General features: G+C 53.1%; 1 protein-coding gene across 1 annotated transcript in view; it reads right to left on the bottom strand.

The window, feature by feature from the left end:
• Positions 1–1,301: 1,301 nt before the first annotated feature.
• The window catches only part of CUL5 (cullin 5), a 28,170-nt gene continuing 13,350 nt past the window's right edge, over positions 1,302–16,121 (bottom strand). The window contains exons 12-19 of the mRNA XM_078616256.1: positions 15,288–15,420; positions 14,410–14,541; positions 13,195–13,318; positions 12,516–12,688; positions 11,329–11,490; positions 10,451–10,569; positions 7,585–7,708; positions 1,302–6,932 (exon numbers count right to left, since the gene is read on the bottom strand). Coding sequence (XP_078472382.1) covers positions 6,738–6,932; positions 7,585–7,708; positions 10,451–10,569; positions 11,329–11,490; positions 12,516–12,688; positions 13,195–13,318; positions 14,410–14,541; positions 15,288–15,420 — 1,162 coding nt within the window. The 3' untranslated portion in view covers positions 1,302–6,737. The remainder of the gene's footprint in view (positions 6,933–7,584; positions 7,709–10,450; positions 10,570–11,328; positions 11,491–12,515; positions 12,689–13,194; positions 13,319–14,409; positions 14,542–15,287; positions 15,421–16,121) is intronic.

Below are 16,121 nucleotides of genomic sequence, written 5' to 3'. Positions count from 1 at the left end.
AAAAGAGCGGAGTCTACAATAATACTTGTCGGTGGTGCCACTACACGGGATTGAGGATAAATTAGTCCTTCCGGGCATTTCGAACAAAGGAAATTCCATTAGCCTCTTGGACTGGATCTAATGAAGTTTGAATCCACCACACCATTTGAGAGGGGTATGAGTGCCTCGAAGGACACCCTGAATCACCGTATCACCCTGTGATGAGTTCATGGTGGGGGGAAACTAAGATTGTCAAGTTTATGGCTGTGAGTTGCACCACAAACAGATGGGGTTAAGCTCATGGACCCGATAGACAGGTGGTAAGTTCATCCATGAGATCGTCAACCCAAAATCAGTGGGAAGATCACCTCGGATATTTAAAATTGCTCCTCTACCCAGCGGTAAATCGGCTCAGCCGCGGTATAGGCGGTCGGGCTGCGGTGGAAGCGGCCGGATTAGCAGTCGAGGCAGCCGGGCCCCTGTGCAGGCAGCTGAAGCCATGGTGGAGGCGGCTGGAGCAGCCATCAGGGTGGCCAAGCCGCGATGGAAGTGTGCGGAGTCACTTGCATAGGCGGCCAGAGCAGCGATGAGGCAGCTGGAGCCACCTTTGAGGTGGCTCCAGCCAAGGCCGTGAAGTGTTGAGTCAGCCTCGTCCGCAACACCCGCAAATGAGGCCCTTCCTCGTGTGACTCTCTCATCATCACAGTCAGCAGGTGATGTACAGTAGGCCCCTCTCACCATCACAGTCAGCAGGTGATGCACAGCAGGCCTCTCACCATCACAGCAGGTGATGTACAGCAGGCCTCTCACCATCACAGCCAGGTGATGTACAGCAGACCTCTCACCATCACAGCAGGTGATGTACAGCAGGCCTCTCACCATCACAGCCAGCAGGTGATGTACAGCAGGCCTCTCTCACCATCACATCAGCAGGTGATGTACAGCAGGCCTCTCACCATCACAGCCAGCAGGTGATGTACAGCAGGCCTCTCACCATCACAGCCAGCAGGTGATGTACAGCAGGCCTCTCACCATCACATCAGCAGGTGATGTACAGCAGGCCTCTCTCACCATCACAGTCAGCAGGTGATGTACAACAGGCCTCTCTCACCATCACAGCAGGTGATATACAGCAGGCCTCTCTCACCATCACAGTCAGCAGGTGATATACAGCAGGCCTCTCTCACCATCACAGTCAGCAGGTGATGTACAGCAGGCCTCTCTCACCATCACATCAGCAGGTGATGTACAGCAGGCCTCTCTCACCAACACAGCCACACCTCACGTGGAGTACGGTACAAGAGCCACACTTCGAAAACGTGTCGTTTAAACTTGAGTGTTCTCTTTAATTGGAGGAAGGAAAAAATAACTTACACACTCAATTCCACAATTCCGAATACTCCTCTTCGGATTCGAGCAGTTGTCCATATCACTCTGTTTCCTATATCTGCTATCACAGTAAAACTCTATTTACAGCATTGCATATTCCCACATTTTTCCCCACCCCAAACCATGCCCCCCCCCCCCAAACAAACCACACCCCTCCCAACTATATATAGTTTATTGTTATCATTATGCAGCGTTCACTGTGTGCCCCAACATGGGAAGACGTCTGGTGCACAGGGGAACCGGTTATAAGGTAAAGGTCATGAAGGGTGTTCAGTTTTTGTTCACGTTCTGTCAGGAGTCACATTCAGAAGTATTAACTTCTTCCACAGGCGCCGCACTGCCAGGGAGTGCGACGTGGCCTGGATACCGGATTAATGATTTTTTATTAATAACGACTACAACGTAGGCCCAAGCTCATTGCCACAGCGTCGGCATTCGTGAACTTTTTCTCTGCGCTGGAGAGGCGATTTGGGAAAAAATGGTAAACCTGTTAGATGTTAAGAATGTTGATGTCGGAAGGATCCTTCACATTGCTCAAGCCCAAATGGCTCTTACTAAGGCAACAAGCTCCAATGAATTCCAACCTCGCAGCCTTCCCCTGTTGCGCACCCAACACCCGCAGAGTTACGACGATAAATCCCGTCGGTCCACATGCGCTCGCATACCCACGGCGTGCATTAGAGTTAGCGGGCACCCCCCTCCCGTTGTGGTCACGAGGGCCAGGCCAATGAATGCCCCGTTCTGCTGGGTGGGAGAAGTCCAAAATCACATTCAAGAAGAACACTAAAGAGACAAACACCGCTCTCGTCTTGTCGCAACACGACTGGGCGTTCATGTTCGACAAGAGCCTGAAGCTCCGTGAGCACAATCCCACGCGGTCACGTGCTTCGTTGTAGCTCTGCGAATTCGCTGCGTTGACGTGTCGATTACGGACAGCAGCCACCTCACCGTGACATCATTTGACAGCCGTGATGCAACGCACCTTATGCGTAAATTGAAAGGTTTTTTTTCTCATTGACAAGCTTCAGTGATGGGGGACACACCTAACCACACACGAGCCGTTTGTGTCTCTAGAAGGGTCATCTTATTTTAAGTGCATGCCACCAATGCATTAACACAAACACATGGTGGGGAGTTACTGCATCATGGGACAGTTAATGCACGGCGAAGCTATCAACAAAGTCGCGTTTCCCTTGCACGAGCCAATGCCAATAACTCACAAACTGGAATAATATTAGATCTGGCGGTGTCACTCTGTGGAAGAGCGCTTGGGTCACATTCAGAAGGCCATCATCATCACCATTGCCATTAATCTCTCCAGGGTGGATGAAAAAGGGCACCACTTTGTTGGACAGTAAACTGTGGTTGTGCTATGGAAAGACTGGCCTCTGCCAGGAGAATGTGGAATGTCACCACTGTTCCAGAGCCACCAAGATGAGCACCGCTTCATTGTTTGACCAGGGAGACACTTTGGCCGTGTATAATTTACTCGTTGCTTAATACTCTCAGAATATTTTTTTATTGTTTTATTTCAGGTAGCTACCAGTTGTATTAGGCATTCAAAGACAGATATACAGAGGCCAGCATTTTCTGTTACTCTGTCCTGGGCAAACAAGGCTTAATGTGAGCAGGGTGAGACTGGCCTTCTAATGTACTCTGGCGATTTGACAATTCCAATTAAAAGCAGCAGCGGCACAGAGCTGTTACGAGGCAGTGGACCCCACACGGTGCATCCCCCACGACCAATGGGCGCTGCGCTCTCTGTGCTAGAGCCAGGCCTGCGTTTCCACGGCAGCCAGCTCTGGCCACCAGGTGCAAAACTACGATGCAGGAAGCTCTGACCATTAGGTGCAGAACTACGTTGCTGGGCCATCACGAGATTCTCAATAGAATAAATATTAACCCATCCGCACCAACAACATGCTGTTTAGATCACTTTCTGACCCCAGCCTCCAACAGCCAAAAGAGGAGGGGGGATAGGCAGGGCATGGGTGGGGGGGGGTGCTGAGCCAACAGACCCTCATGGGGACATGGGACACAGGCCCTGGTGCTGCTGCTGTTGTGGAAACGAGGCATTGCCTGCACGAGAACACACCCTTCCGGCAGCGCGCGTGAACATAGCAGCAGGGAATGCACGAGCCAGGATTGGTGCTTCAGGGTAGTGGGGTGGTGCGCCCTGCTCCTCCAAATGTCCCTTTGGCATCACCCAAGTTCACGATTATGCGCGGTGGGTCACTGTGAAGGTGGTCCAACACAGCGGCTCTACTGGCCTCCCATCTGTGAGGAGCCGGGCCTGACGCCGACCTCCTTGTGAGCTTCCAATACCAATCCATAATATAGATTTTTTTTAGTTAGATCGCTTAATATAAATGTGCCGCCACAAAGTGGACCCTCGCCGTCTTGATGCCCGGGGACTTTTTTTTTAACGTGTCATTTTAGGTAGGCGGGAAAAAAAGTTACTTTGAGCAACCATAACCTCATTCGTAACCAGAACAACAAAGAGGGTATATATCTGCACATGCACGCGACGATCATTTAACACTCCGTGGCAAGTCGCACGTCGGCACTGCCAAATGAAAAACTGCCGCTTTCGCGAACGAATCAAAAGTGAACACTGGCCGACAAGGGCCGTCCGTCACTGCAGGCCACCATGACTGAGTTGTTTTGTGAGGGGGGCGACTGGGGGGGCGACTGGGGGGGCGTGAATTCCACGCGGCGCCGCCGGTGAGCTCTGGAAGGCGCTCTCCAAGCCAATGTCGCCTCGCTCGCTACGGAGTCCGGCGCTCGCCCATCTCCCATTTTCTTTGGATTTTAAACTCGATCAAAAATCCCCAAGCACTTTGTACATGAAAGCGCTGCAGAAACAACTGATAACAGCATTAGTCCCGAGCCGGTGATGGGCATTCCACATTCCCGTGGCAGGTGCCAGCCTCTTTATTACGATCACTGTTGATTTCTTCCTCGTTATATCGACGCGGAGGAACGACGCGTTGAATAAATCCACAACCGCGAGTTGAATTGGCAAACCTCGTGACTTGAGTGCTCTGATCGCAGCGCCGCCCCTGGCTCATCACGAGTTTCCCTGGCGGGAATCGTTTCACATCGGCGCACAAATTAAACTACCTCTCGGTGGAATTGCAATCGTGAAACAGCCAGTGCGCAAGCTCGGCTTCACACGTTTACCAATCGCCCATCGGCATACGATGAACAAAAACATCTTTTACGCAAAATGAGAAATACTGGAAAAGAGTGAAGCCCTGACTATGGGCTTGGCGGAGCGGGAGAAAAGGGGGAAAGCGCGGAGACTTGAAGATGTCTCGACGTGACCTGTCAACCCCCAGAGTGCCTCACGACAACCCGTACCAAATGTCAAGGTGGTCGCCACGGTGCCACGCGTTGCACCGGCCTCCAAACCAGTCACGGTGGAAAGCACAATGAAACAAAACCAAATCAAGAATTGCGTCAACCTTGAAAGAGCATGCATTGCAAAACAACGACCATTCACCCAAGTGCTGAGCAGTGCGTACGTGGACACAACACAGAACACGGATGCAGCGATTCACCCCCTCTCACGATTCTACAAATTGTCACGAATCGGGGGGGGGGGGGGGGTAAAGATTTAATTCCCAAGACGGATTATTTTTGCCCTCGTGCACACCAAATCGACAGTGGATATAAACACATGTAACGCATTCCTAACGCGCACGATTCGATGCATGTACCATGAGCATAAGAATCGATTGTGGCGGGTGAAATGTTACGTGCCCAGTATATCTATAAAAAAAAACAGTGCCCACTCTCAGGCAATTCCTTTTTACGTCTCCACTCGAACACGTTTGACTTGAGACGGTCATCCAGTGAGCCCCGTGGAGCCAACAATCACGAGTTTGACGTTTGTGTCCCGGGCAAAGTGGAGCGGGCGGTCGATGGGAAACCAGTCAGCTGATCAAAGGAAACCCCCGCAATCGCCCAACGCCCCACATTCGCGCAGACGCAAGCCGCAAATCACGGAGCCTGCGTTTAGTGCACCGTTCCTATCACAAGCTGCCAGATGTCCAGCAGATGGTATTAGTGTACAGCATGTTGGTTCCAGATATGTCTGTGCAGAGTTTTCTGCTTGTATGTGTGGTGGGATTTCTCCAGGTACTCGGATTTCCCCCCAACATGCGAGCCCACGAATTCTGATGCAGAACCCTCCCAGGAAGTGTCTTGAGGCTCGGCGAGGCTTTCCCCCAGATAAATAAACGACATAAACATCGCGAAAAATGAGAACTCTCTCGAGTGTTCCTCTGCATTTGACAAGAAGCATCCCTAAGGTCGACTCAGCCAGAAAAAAAAGTACCGATATAACTGCAGTTGTGCAAGAGCCGGTCAGAGACATTCCTCCTCGCATCCGGACTGAGAATCCGGTTCCCGCGGAGCGGGCTATCGGCCTCGCTCGCTCAAAACCACGCCACCACCAGGGCCTCGTCGCAACGACATCTTAAATACTCGACCCATTTATATTGCCAATGTACACATTGCGTGTTTTTTCTCCAGGGCACGACGTCCTTGCTAGCGCGGCGGCAACTTCCGTCGCCCGCCGTGGCGGACGGCGAGCGGCAGGCTGCGTCGCTGCACCGCCAAGTCCCTTCTGGGGGTCCTTTGCAGCCTGTGTGAAGTTATATCGGCGCAACTTTGAAATGATGTTCAGCGATATTGGACGGCTCACCAAATGTTAAGCCACGTGCACCCAGAAAATAACAACAAAGACCCACTGCAGAGACCGATTGCCTGTCCTGCTGCCCGCGGGCGACTCCTATGTCTCCTTAACCCAAAACGAACCGTGCCGGAGCCTCTACAGCCCTGACAGCCTCTCCGCTCTGCGCGCTGCAAAGAAGCGAGAACACGCCACGGTTTTTCCTCGCTTGTATCCTGCAGCCCGGAGAGAACCAACCACTTCTAAAAGCCACCTCCACGAGTTTTGTCATTTTCTGATACTTCGCATTTGCAAACGAAACAAAACAACGTGCACACACACACAAAAGCTGGCAGCGGTCCTTCAGTCAACAATTCTTATGCCGGTGAGCCTCTCTCCAACAGCATCCGGTGCTCACGACAAAATTTACCTTTTTTTTCTCTCGTAATTCTCGCAACGAACGGAAAATTCACGGCCGCCGGCGCCCACAGCCGGCCAGCCCAAAGCACCGCGGTGAAACGAAAAACACAACGACGCGCCTCCTCGCCGCTCGCCGGCTCGGCGCCCATCCCCCCGCCCCCCTGCCACGGCGTGAACCTTTCCCGTGTGTTCGAGCGTTACAACAAGCGCTGGCGCCCTGAGGGAAACATCTGGGCGCGGAGGCACCGAGAGCGCGGGCGTGGCGGCACGCTCACGCCACGTACATGAACGTGTTGATGCTGTCCTCGTCGCGGCGAATGTACTTGTGGTCGATGAGCCACTCGATCTGCTCCTTGATCATCTTCTTCTGCGGGAAGAACATGTTCTTGAGGATCTCCACCAGCTCCGTCTGCAGCTGCGCGTTCGAGATCTTCTTGCGCATCTTCATGATCTGTATGATGGCCTCCTGCGCGACGAGGGCGTGACACGCAAACACGCACGCACACACAGGTGTGTAGGTGAACGTGTGTGTGTGGGGGGAAGCGGTGGCCTAGCGGTTAGCACTGTGCTACGAACCCGGCCACCCGAGTTCGGTTCCCGCTCACGGCCAACAACCCCAGTGACGATTGTATGAACTGCTCCAGGGCCTCCCCTCGTGTAAACATCGCCACTGGGGAGACAAAGGCGGTCGAGTGTGGTGCTGGCCACCCACCCCCTCGTGTACTGTGCCGGCCTTCATCGGTGCTCGCTAACAGCACTTGCTTGAAAAGTCTGTTAAGACTATACGGGGGATCTTTGTCTTTGTGTACGTAGAGTGGTGGTGCAGTGGTTTGCACACTGTGCTACAAACCCCTTTTGACCTGCGTTCGAATCCCACTCAAAGCCGACATCAGTGACGAATATATCAATCGGTTCTGGGCCTCCCCTAGGTCGACACAGCCTTATATTGGTACCTGGTGGGGGTGTGTAAAACTGGAGAGACAAAGGCGGCCGGGCGTGGTGCCGCCCACCCACCCCGCTGTGGGCCGTGCCAGCCTTCATCGGTGCTCACTAACAGCACCTTGCCCCAACAGCTCATGGAGGCTACACGGGGAACCTTTGTTTTTGTGTGCGCACACCTGCGTGCGCAGGATCCTCAGCTGCACGATGCCCTCGTTCTCCTCGTCGCGGCTGCGCTCTGTCGTCAGCTGCAGTCGCCCAATCAGGTTGATTTTTCCGCGCTTCTGCACCTTCCCGTTCTTGCTGCAGCGGGATCGACGAGCGACACACACACATGCCGTTACACACACGCCGTTACACACACACACACCGTTACGCACACACACACCGTTACGCACACACACACCGTTACACACACACCGTTACGCACACACACACCGTTACGCACACACACACCGTTACACACACACACACACCGTTACGCACACACCGTTACGCACACACACACCGTTACACACATACACACCGTTACGCACACACACGCCGTTACACACACACACACCGTTACACACACACCGTTACACACACACACGCCGTTACACACAATGTTACGCACGTGCAACGTTACACACACACACGCCGTTATGCACACACCGTTACACACACACATCGTTATGCACACACACCCCATTACGCACACACACACACGCCGTTACGCGCACACACACACACACCGTTACGCGCACACACACACACACTGTTACGCACAAGTCCGGCTAGCCGCAAAACCTCGTTAACATGAGTGTAACAAAAACAACCACCCCCACCCTTAGTTACTTACGTATATTAGTGCGTGTGTAATATTGTACAGACCAAAAAAAAACTACTTACAGCATGCTATCTTATTTTATATTTATAGAGCGCCTTAGCTCAGGGCGCTAGCTCAAGGCGCTCTATAACAGAGTTTAAAAATCGAGAGATTTAGATGGCAAGGACACACAAGGACCGAGGAATGAGTGACCGTAACAGAGGGCAAGTGGGGTCACGTGAGAGCAGGGAAGGGACGAGCACGTGGTCCCCCCATCTCCTCCCCCTCATCTTCTTAGGTTTTTTCGGTAAAGTCACGTAGAAAGTAAAATAAAATAAAAAAATAAAAACAAAAATCACGACGTTTCGGAGGCAACACAAGTCTCCGTCATCAGGTGGGACCGTCACAGCCAGATTAGCTGTATCAAGTGAGGCAATGATTCAAGATGTAATCCCTTAAAAGCGAGTTGAGGGGGGAGGGAGAGGGAGGGGGGAGCTCATCAGACTATGGTAGCCAATGAAAGGAACGTATCGGGAGGGAGGGGGGGCGAGGCCAAAAGGGTGGGCGATGGACGTGGAAGCGCTTGTGCTCAAGCGGCCAATTACTGCACACGCCAACACAATGGAGCGATTGTGCGCAAGCGGCCAGCCACTGCACCCGCCAACACAATGGGCAGAGAGGAGGAGGGGAGGTCTAATACACATGATAGACAAAAGAACGAAAATGATGATGGGTACAAACTTAGGGGGAGCTCATCAGACTATGGTAGCCAATGAATGGAACGTATCGGGAGGGAGGGAGGGGCGGGGGGGGTGTCCGCGAGCACAAGTCAGATCTGAAACACGGCAGAACTGATTCTTCTGCCGTGGCCGATCATTGCTACAACTCGGTGGGCTCTCATGAAATTGTCTTTTCCGAGACCAAGGTTCTCTGCAAACCTCCCGGCTACCATCAAAGGTTTGTACACGAAGCCATACAAATATACAAACACAGACATAATTTCAACCGTGATGATGGGTACAAACTTAGTAATCATTGGAAAGATGTTATCAACCACGCAAAAAAGACTTAATCACAAAAAAATTTTTGGACCATCTTATCTGACAGGCACTATTTTACTGTACTTTACCGAGTGTTAACATCCCCAGTTATTTTAACAGTACTCTCTTCATTGTTCAGCCAGCATTGGTATAAACATGGGCATTTTCGTTCTTTTGCCTATCATGTGTATCAGACCCCCCCCCCCCCTCTCTCTCCATTGTGTTGGCGTGTGCAGTAATTGGCCGCTTGCGCACAAGCGCTTCCACGTCCGTCGCCCACCCTTTTGGCCTCGCCCCCCCCCCGCCCCCCCCCTCCCTCCCGATACGTTCCATTCATTGGCTACCATAGTCTGATGAGCTCCCCCTAAGTTTGTACCCATCATCATTTTCGTTCTTTTGTCTATCATGTGTATTAGACCTCCCCTCCTCCTCTCTGCCCATTGTGTTGGCGGGTGCAGTGGCTGGCCGCTTGCGCACAATCGCTCCATTGTGTTGGCGTGTGCAGTAATTGGCCGCTTGCGCACAAGCGCTTCCACGTCCATCGCCCACCCTTTTGGCCTCGCCCCCCCTCCCTCCCGATACGTTCCTTTCATTGGCTACCATAGTCTGATGAGCTCCCCCCTCCCTCTCCCTCCCCCCTCAACTCGCTTTTAAGGGATTACATCTTGAATCACTCCCCCTCATCCCCTACCACCCATCCCCCACCACCCCTCCCCCATACCCCACCAGTAACGTATTGCTTTAAGTACGTAGCCTACTTAAACTATACATTTTACAATTGTACACATCACACAATGTACAAGTATATAGCATGTACTTTAAATCTTTGCATCTCATTCACATTTTAGATTGTGTCATTTAGCCGACTTGGTGTGGGCACAATGTGAAATCCAGCTATCCATAATTTTTACTGCATTCACAATGTTTTATTATTTTTATTATTTACATGTTTACGCAAAGCGATCTGAGGTGATGCTATCTTGAAGGGTGCCGTACAAGGCAGAGAATGCAGAATTCCATTAGAAATAGTGTGCATCATGTATCGCGCTGGGTGTGTTCTGCAGGGTGCATTCACTGGGTGCATCGCGCTGGGTGTACTCTGCAGGTTGTATCGCGCTGGGTGCATCGCACTGGGTGTATCGCACTGGATGTATTCCGCAGGGTGCATCGCGCTGGGTGTGCCTCACTCGTACGCACATGAGCGCAAACTCTTGGTTGACCCAGAAGATGGTTCCCTCCGTGAAGTCCTTGGGCGACACGGCCGTGGGCTCGTACAGCAGCGGCTGCCGCTTCAGCTTGGGGAACGCCACCAGAGACTGGGGGGTGGGGGGGAGCACAGCCAGGCACAGATGTCCCGGAGTGTACGGAGAATCTGGGCAACTGCCCCGGGCCCCATACTTTGGGGGGGGGGGGAGCCCTGCGCTTCGACGTCTAAAGTTGCTAAATTGTTTAAAGTTGCTAAATTCAAAAAATGACCTGCAAATCACTCAATTGGGATCACACTCAGCAACATCGCCGCCTTACTGCGAAACGACTGCAGACTGCGTCTGTGAAACCCAGCAGCGCCTTTGTGATGATAACCCTGCACTATAAGAATGAAGCAAGTATGAAATTAGTATTATATAAGTAACTAAATAATATAATCAGACCACATGCCTCCTCCCATATCTGTCGCACCACATGTTTTATGCACATCCCATCAGCCACACGGCTTTCTAATGTCTGCACTGATTTAAACATTCTGGCTCTGCTCATGAGACAGTGAGTGATCCATACTTGTTTTGGAGACATTGAATGTCGATTCGTTTTACTTGGAGAAACAGACGTGGGAAGGAAGTGTATCATCTCCTTACTTATTATTATTATTATAAATAATGGCTGATTGATAAAGATGGAATGAGTGGCTGCGTACGAAGTCAGTAGACAAGCGGGTGGACAAGCGGGTGGACAAGTGGGTGGACAAGCAGGTGGACGAGTGGGCGAGCGAGTGAACGCGAGCGAGCGGGCGAGCGAGCGGGCGAGTGGACGATTTAGCGGATGAACGAGTGGACGACCCGGCAGGTGAGGGCGCTTACCCAGAGCGTGCGCCGGAGTTCGGCGTCGGGCAGCTCGGTGGCGAGGCGCAGGTTCTCAAAGCTGATGCGGTCGCGCTGCCGCTGGTTCCACGCAAAGAGGATGGCGAGCTGGAACGTTGTCACCTCCAGGTCGTATTGCCCAACCTCGTTCTTGAACGTGATCTGAGTCGACAAGCAAGCGGAACTCAATGGGGCAAACATGGTGAAGCGGCTAACATCAGTGGCGAGGATTGTCCAAACCTTTGCTGGGATCCTCGCTTCACCAACCCCGTACGGACCGGCGTGGTGAAACGAGGTCCAATGACCCCCATGACTGACCCGCCACGTGGAAGAGGCCTTCATCCAGCAGTGGATTGACAATCGGCTGTATAATAATATAAATGAATGGCTGAATGAATAAACAGCCACAGTGGAGCGTACACCCAATGTCATGGCCGCTGTTCGCCCGCTGCTCTGTGCCTCTGCTGTGTGTAATTAATCGGCCTCCCCCACTTGGCTTGAGGTGGTGAGCTTCACCCTACTAAAGAGTCTCCATTGAGCCACAGCATCGATTTCCACTGCACTGGGCGCCCTGATGTTAACGGATTGTTCAGTGGCTGCGGAGTGGGGGCCAGTGCCGGGCAGGGCAGGGGAGCTCAACCGGCACGGGAATGTGGAATTGCAGAGAGGCTGGCCTCAGCCTTGCAGCGGCAAGAGGATGGAGCACACTCCCCGTGGTCGTTTGAGGAAGAAGCCGCTCTGTGGTTGTCACGTGGTGGGGCCTGTGCAGGGCGGGCCACGCGTGCATGCACGTGCGTTTGTGTGTGCGCGTGTGGTGACGTCACCACCACTTAGTGGCGAATGGTGGTTGTTGTTGTGTGGGGAGTGGTAGTCCAGCGATTAGCGCGCTTCGCTACGAACCCGGGGACCCAAGTTCGATTCCCGCTCACGGTCAACACCAGTGACGATTATCTGAATGGTCCTGGGCCTCCCCTAGTTCGACTCAGCCTCAAATGAGTACCTGGTGAGGTGTGTAAACATTGCCACTAGGGAGAAAAAGGCGGTCGGGCGTGGTGCTGCCCACCCACCCCGTGGTGTGCCGTGCCGTGCCGGCCTTCATAGGTGCTCGCAAACAGCACTTGCCCCAACAGTCTGTTCAGGTTATACGGGGGTTCTTTGTCTTGTACGCACGTGCGAGTGGGACTCACGATGCCGTTGGACATGAGGTGGTGCCAGTGCAGCTTGCGGCCGCTGTGGCTCTTCTTGTAGAACTCCTCCACCTCAGGGATCAGGTCCTCCAGCTCCGTGGGCAGCGACACGAACATCTTCTCCGAGCTGCGCGACCACGCGCCCGCGTTCAGGATCTTGATGTTCACCGAGTCTGTGGAGGAGAGCAACACGCTTCATTCACCTGCTCGCTCGCTCGTGTGCTCGTTCGATCATTCGCATGTCCTTTTTACTCATTCGCGCATATATTACTCATTCACTCAATTGGGGTCATCGACGCTTTGGGGAATAGATTTAATCGGTGCGCCGTTACTCTGCCACCTCGTTTGTTGGCTCGCTCGATCATCCGCCCACTTGCTCTTGGCTCAGATGCCACTTGCATTCGCTCACAACTCGTACAACAAAACCTCGGCATCCCCGCCACCCCTCCCCTATCACCCCCTCCCCTATCGCCTTCTATAACTACATATTTTATACATTGCACACAATAAAACATGGACTACACATTACACATAACGTACGTTCACAGCACGCTCACACTATTATAAATTTACTACTGCATTCACTGATCGCCACGTGGCGCACAGATCCCCACTCGGTCTCTCTGCCTTCGTCTTCCCAGCGACCCCCTCACTCCCCTCCCCAGGCAGAGCGGCGTACCGGCCATGGCCAGCTTGTTGTTCTTGTGCATCTCCTTGAAAGCCTGGTTGAGGTCCTCCGACACCTTGATGTCCTGGAACATGCGCGCCAGCTTGTTCACGTAGTCGGCGGGCATCCCCACCTCCTGCGAGCGGCGGAGACGCGGGGGAGTGTCGGTTACTGGGCCCGCTCGGGGGGACAGCACCTGCAGTCGGGCGGCCCCTCCTCCTCCTTTGCCGAGGGCCACACGTGACCTCCAAAGCACCCTTCGGCTCAAGTCGCTTCTGCCAACGCAGGGGCCTCTTGCCGGTGACACAAGTCAGAATTACTTCAGAATCGGAATGTTTATTTATACTGCAGGAATTCGATGAGCTATAAAGATGTCTAGTAGGGGGAGGTCAGAACGTTACAACAATAAACAATACAATAGCATGATAGGCTTGCAAAGTAGAGGAAAGGTAAAGATATCACAATCAAAATAATATAGACGCACGTTTCTAAATGTGGAGGGAAAAACCGGACACGGAGAAAAAATCCACGTGACCACGGGGAGAACACGCAAACTACAGATATACAGCAGGTCAGGATCGAACCACCGACTCTCTGCATACCAGGCGAGGAAGATGACATCTCGCCACCATGGCACCCCTTAAATAAGTAAACAGGAGTTGAAAGTATTCCCTTCTGGCACCGGATTGGTGCGTGGCCAAGGTGCTTGCTGTGATGGATATAAATATCGCTTGCGGGTCGCTTTGAAGCGAGACACGAAGTCGTGTGAAGTCGTGGGCCGTCGGTGTCTGACCCCAGCCCCATGGCACACAGGCCTCGGGTAGTGACCCAGCGCTCGGGGAAGCAAGGATTTGTGGGTCATGGAGAATGCGAAATTCTCAAACCTGCTGGGATGCGGGGCGGACTGTAGATGGCAGTACGGCAAGTTAGTTCGTGATCCCGGATATGCACAGCTTTTGTACGTTATCCCCTCATATGCTTGTGTTCGCTCCGGGCACTCCGGTGTCTCTTATAGAAAGCAAAACACTCCTGAGATATAAACTGACCAAACCTCTCAATGCACCAGCTGTACACGTGGCCACTCAACTGTAACTCGTATATACAGCTCTCTCACCTCTCTCTCCCTTATCTATCTCTTAACGACAGCTCTCTCATCGCCATGGGGAGGAGAGCAGGTGGGCGGGGGTGCGAGCGGGCGGGTGAGTGAGCGGGTGGACAAGTGCTCACCCTCAGCCACTCCACCATGTTCTCCTCGGTCTCGCTGTCAGCCGAGATGTCGAGGATGAGCCGTCGTGTCAGATGTGCCTTATGGTAGCGCATGAACACGTCCTTGTTCTGCACGTACTTCAGCACCAGCAGCTGTGGGCAGAGGCAAGAGGGGGCAGCCCATTACCGAAAAGCCAGCCCCGCCACGCCACCCCCCATCCCTGCATCTCCACGCTCGCACCCCACTCATCCTTGTGTCCGTGTAGCATGTGGCTGCCTACGGGTTTAACTACAGCTGAAATAACAAGACCATGCAACCGGCAAAAACCACACGCTTCCGTTTTGCAGACACGGGCGTAGGTGGTGCCTGTGACTAAATCGGCCCAAATACGTCTTGAGCATCAGATCTTATGGGTGAAACGGTTTTGAGCCTGAACATGGAGAGGAGAGTGAGTCAGAGAAAGAGGGGTGTGAGGGAGGAGAGGGATGAGTCAGAGAGAGAAAGAGGGCGGAGAGTGAATCAGCGCGAGAGGAGAGTGTAGAGGGCATTTGAATGTGAGAGGGTTTACGTTTATATGGCTGCTTTAGATTTCCACATCATAGGCCACTTCATTTAGCTATCACATTTGTGGCCAGGTGGCTTCTGAAAAAGAGCCCCATAGCTCAGTGGGCCTTAGCTGGTAAAATAAAAAATAGTTTAATAGTTTTACGTGAGAGACAGGCCGCCCGGCCCCCTCCTGCCTGGCCCCCGGCCCCCACCCGGCTCCCACTTAGCCCCCCGCCCAGCCCCCACCCAGCCCTCACCCGGCCACCACTCGGCCCCCACCCAGCCCCCGCATGGCCCCTGCATGACCCCCGCCTGGCTCCAGCCCGGTCCCCATCGCCGCCACGCTCCTCACCACTTCTCTGAGCTTGGCGTCGATCTCCTCGGACGTGAGCTTCTTGCTGAGCGGAGTCTTGCGCAGCAGCATGTCGCAGTAGTTCGCCAGCAGCTCGGGGCACTTGCTCTCGGGCTGCGTCTTGGAGTTGAGCCTGGGGCACCAGCCACGCGCGCGGCGTTACACGAGCCACACGAGTCACGCGAATACCCGAGTTGTCAAGTCCGCAAGTCCCTGGGGGACTGCGCTCAAGGGCAGCGGGGAGCCGCGCTCTCAGCACCGGTGCCGACACAGCCATTGTGAACCCCCAAAAGCCTTCACCAATCCACAACTGAACTGCAATAAGCTAGGTCAAATAACCCCCACGACCCACATGGCATGAAGAGGTACTTGTAAACCTTGTTTATTATATCTGGGAAAACCTCGCCGAGTATCAAGACTCTCTTCAGATGGGTCCTGCGTTAGAACGTTCGGCCAATTCATTATGAAGGAATGTTTTTCTTTCAGACCATCATCCAGCAGTCAATTGACACAATGGAGAGAGACGTGCAGAGCCACGGCTGGGACTGCAGGATCCCTGTGGTGCTGGCTCAGCAGCCCGACCATGATCATGATGAACCCACCAATGAGACACACACCTAGACCTGAACAAGATATCTCAAGAGATGCCATCCCATAGGCTTCGACACAGCCTTTATGGATCTGCTGAGAGATACACTCAGTGCATTCAAACGCAGGACCTCAAAGGTTCTGACTCAATGATTGGACGTGGCCACTGAGAATCACCTAAACCACCCCCAAACCTCCTCCAGACAGCAATAGACGAGCCTAGAGTAAACTACATAATTTTTTATT

The sequence above is a fragment of the Lampetra planeri genome, chromosome 50, assembly GCF_965212315.1.
Source record: "Lampetra planeri chromosome 50, kcLamPlan1.2.h2, whole genome shotgun sequence".
Taxonomy (NCBI): Eukaryota; Metazoa; Chordata; class Hyperoartia; order Petromyzontiformes; family Petromyzontidae; genus Lampetra; species Lampetra planeri.
The sequence above is the reverse complement of the archived record's forward strand: the minus strand, read 5'-3'. Positions and strand labels throughout refer to the sequence as shown.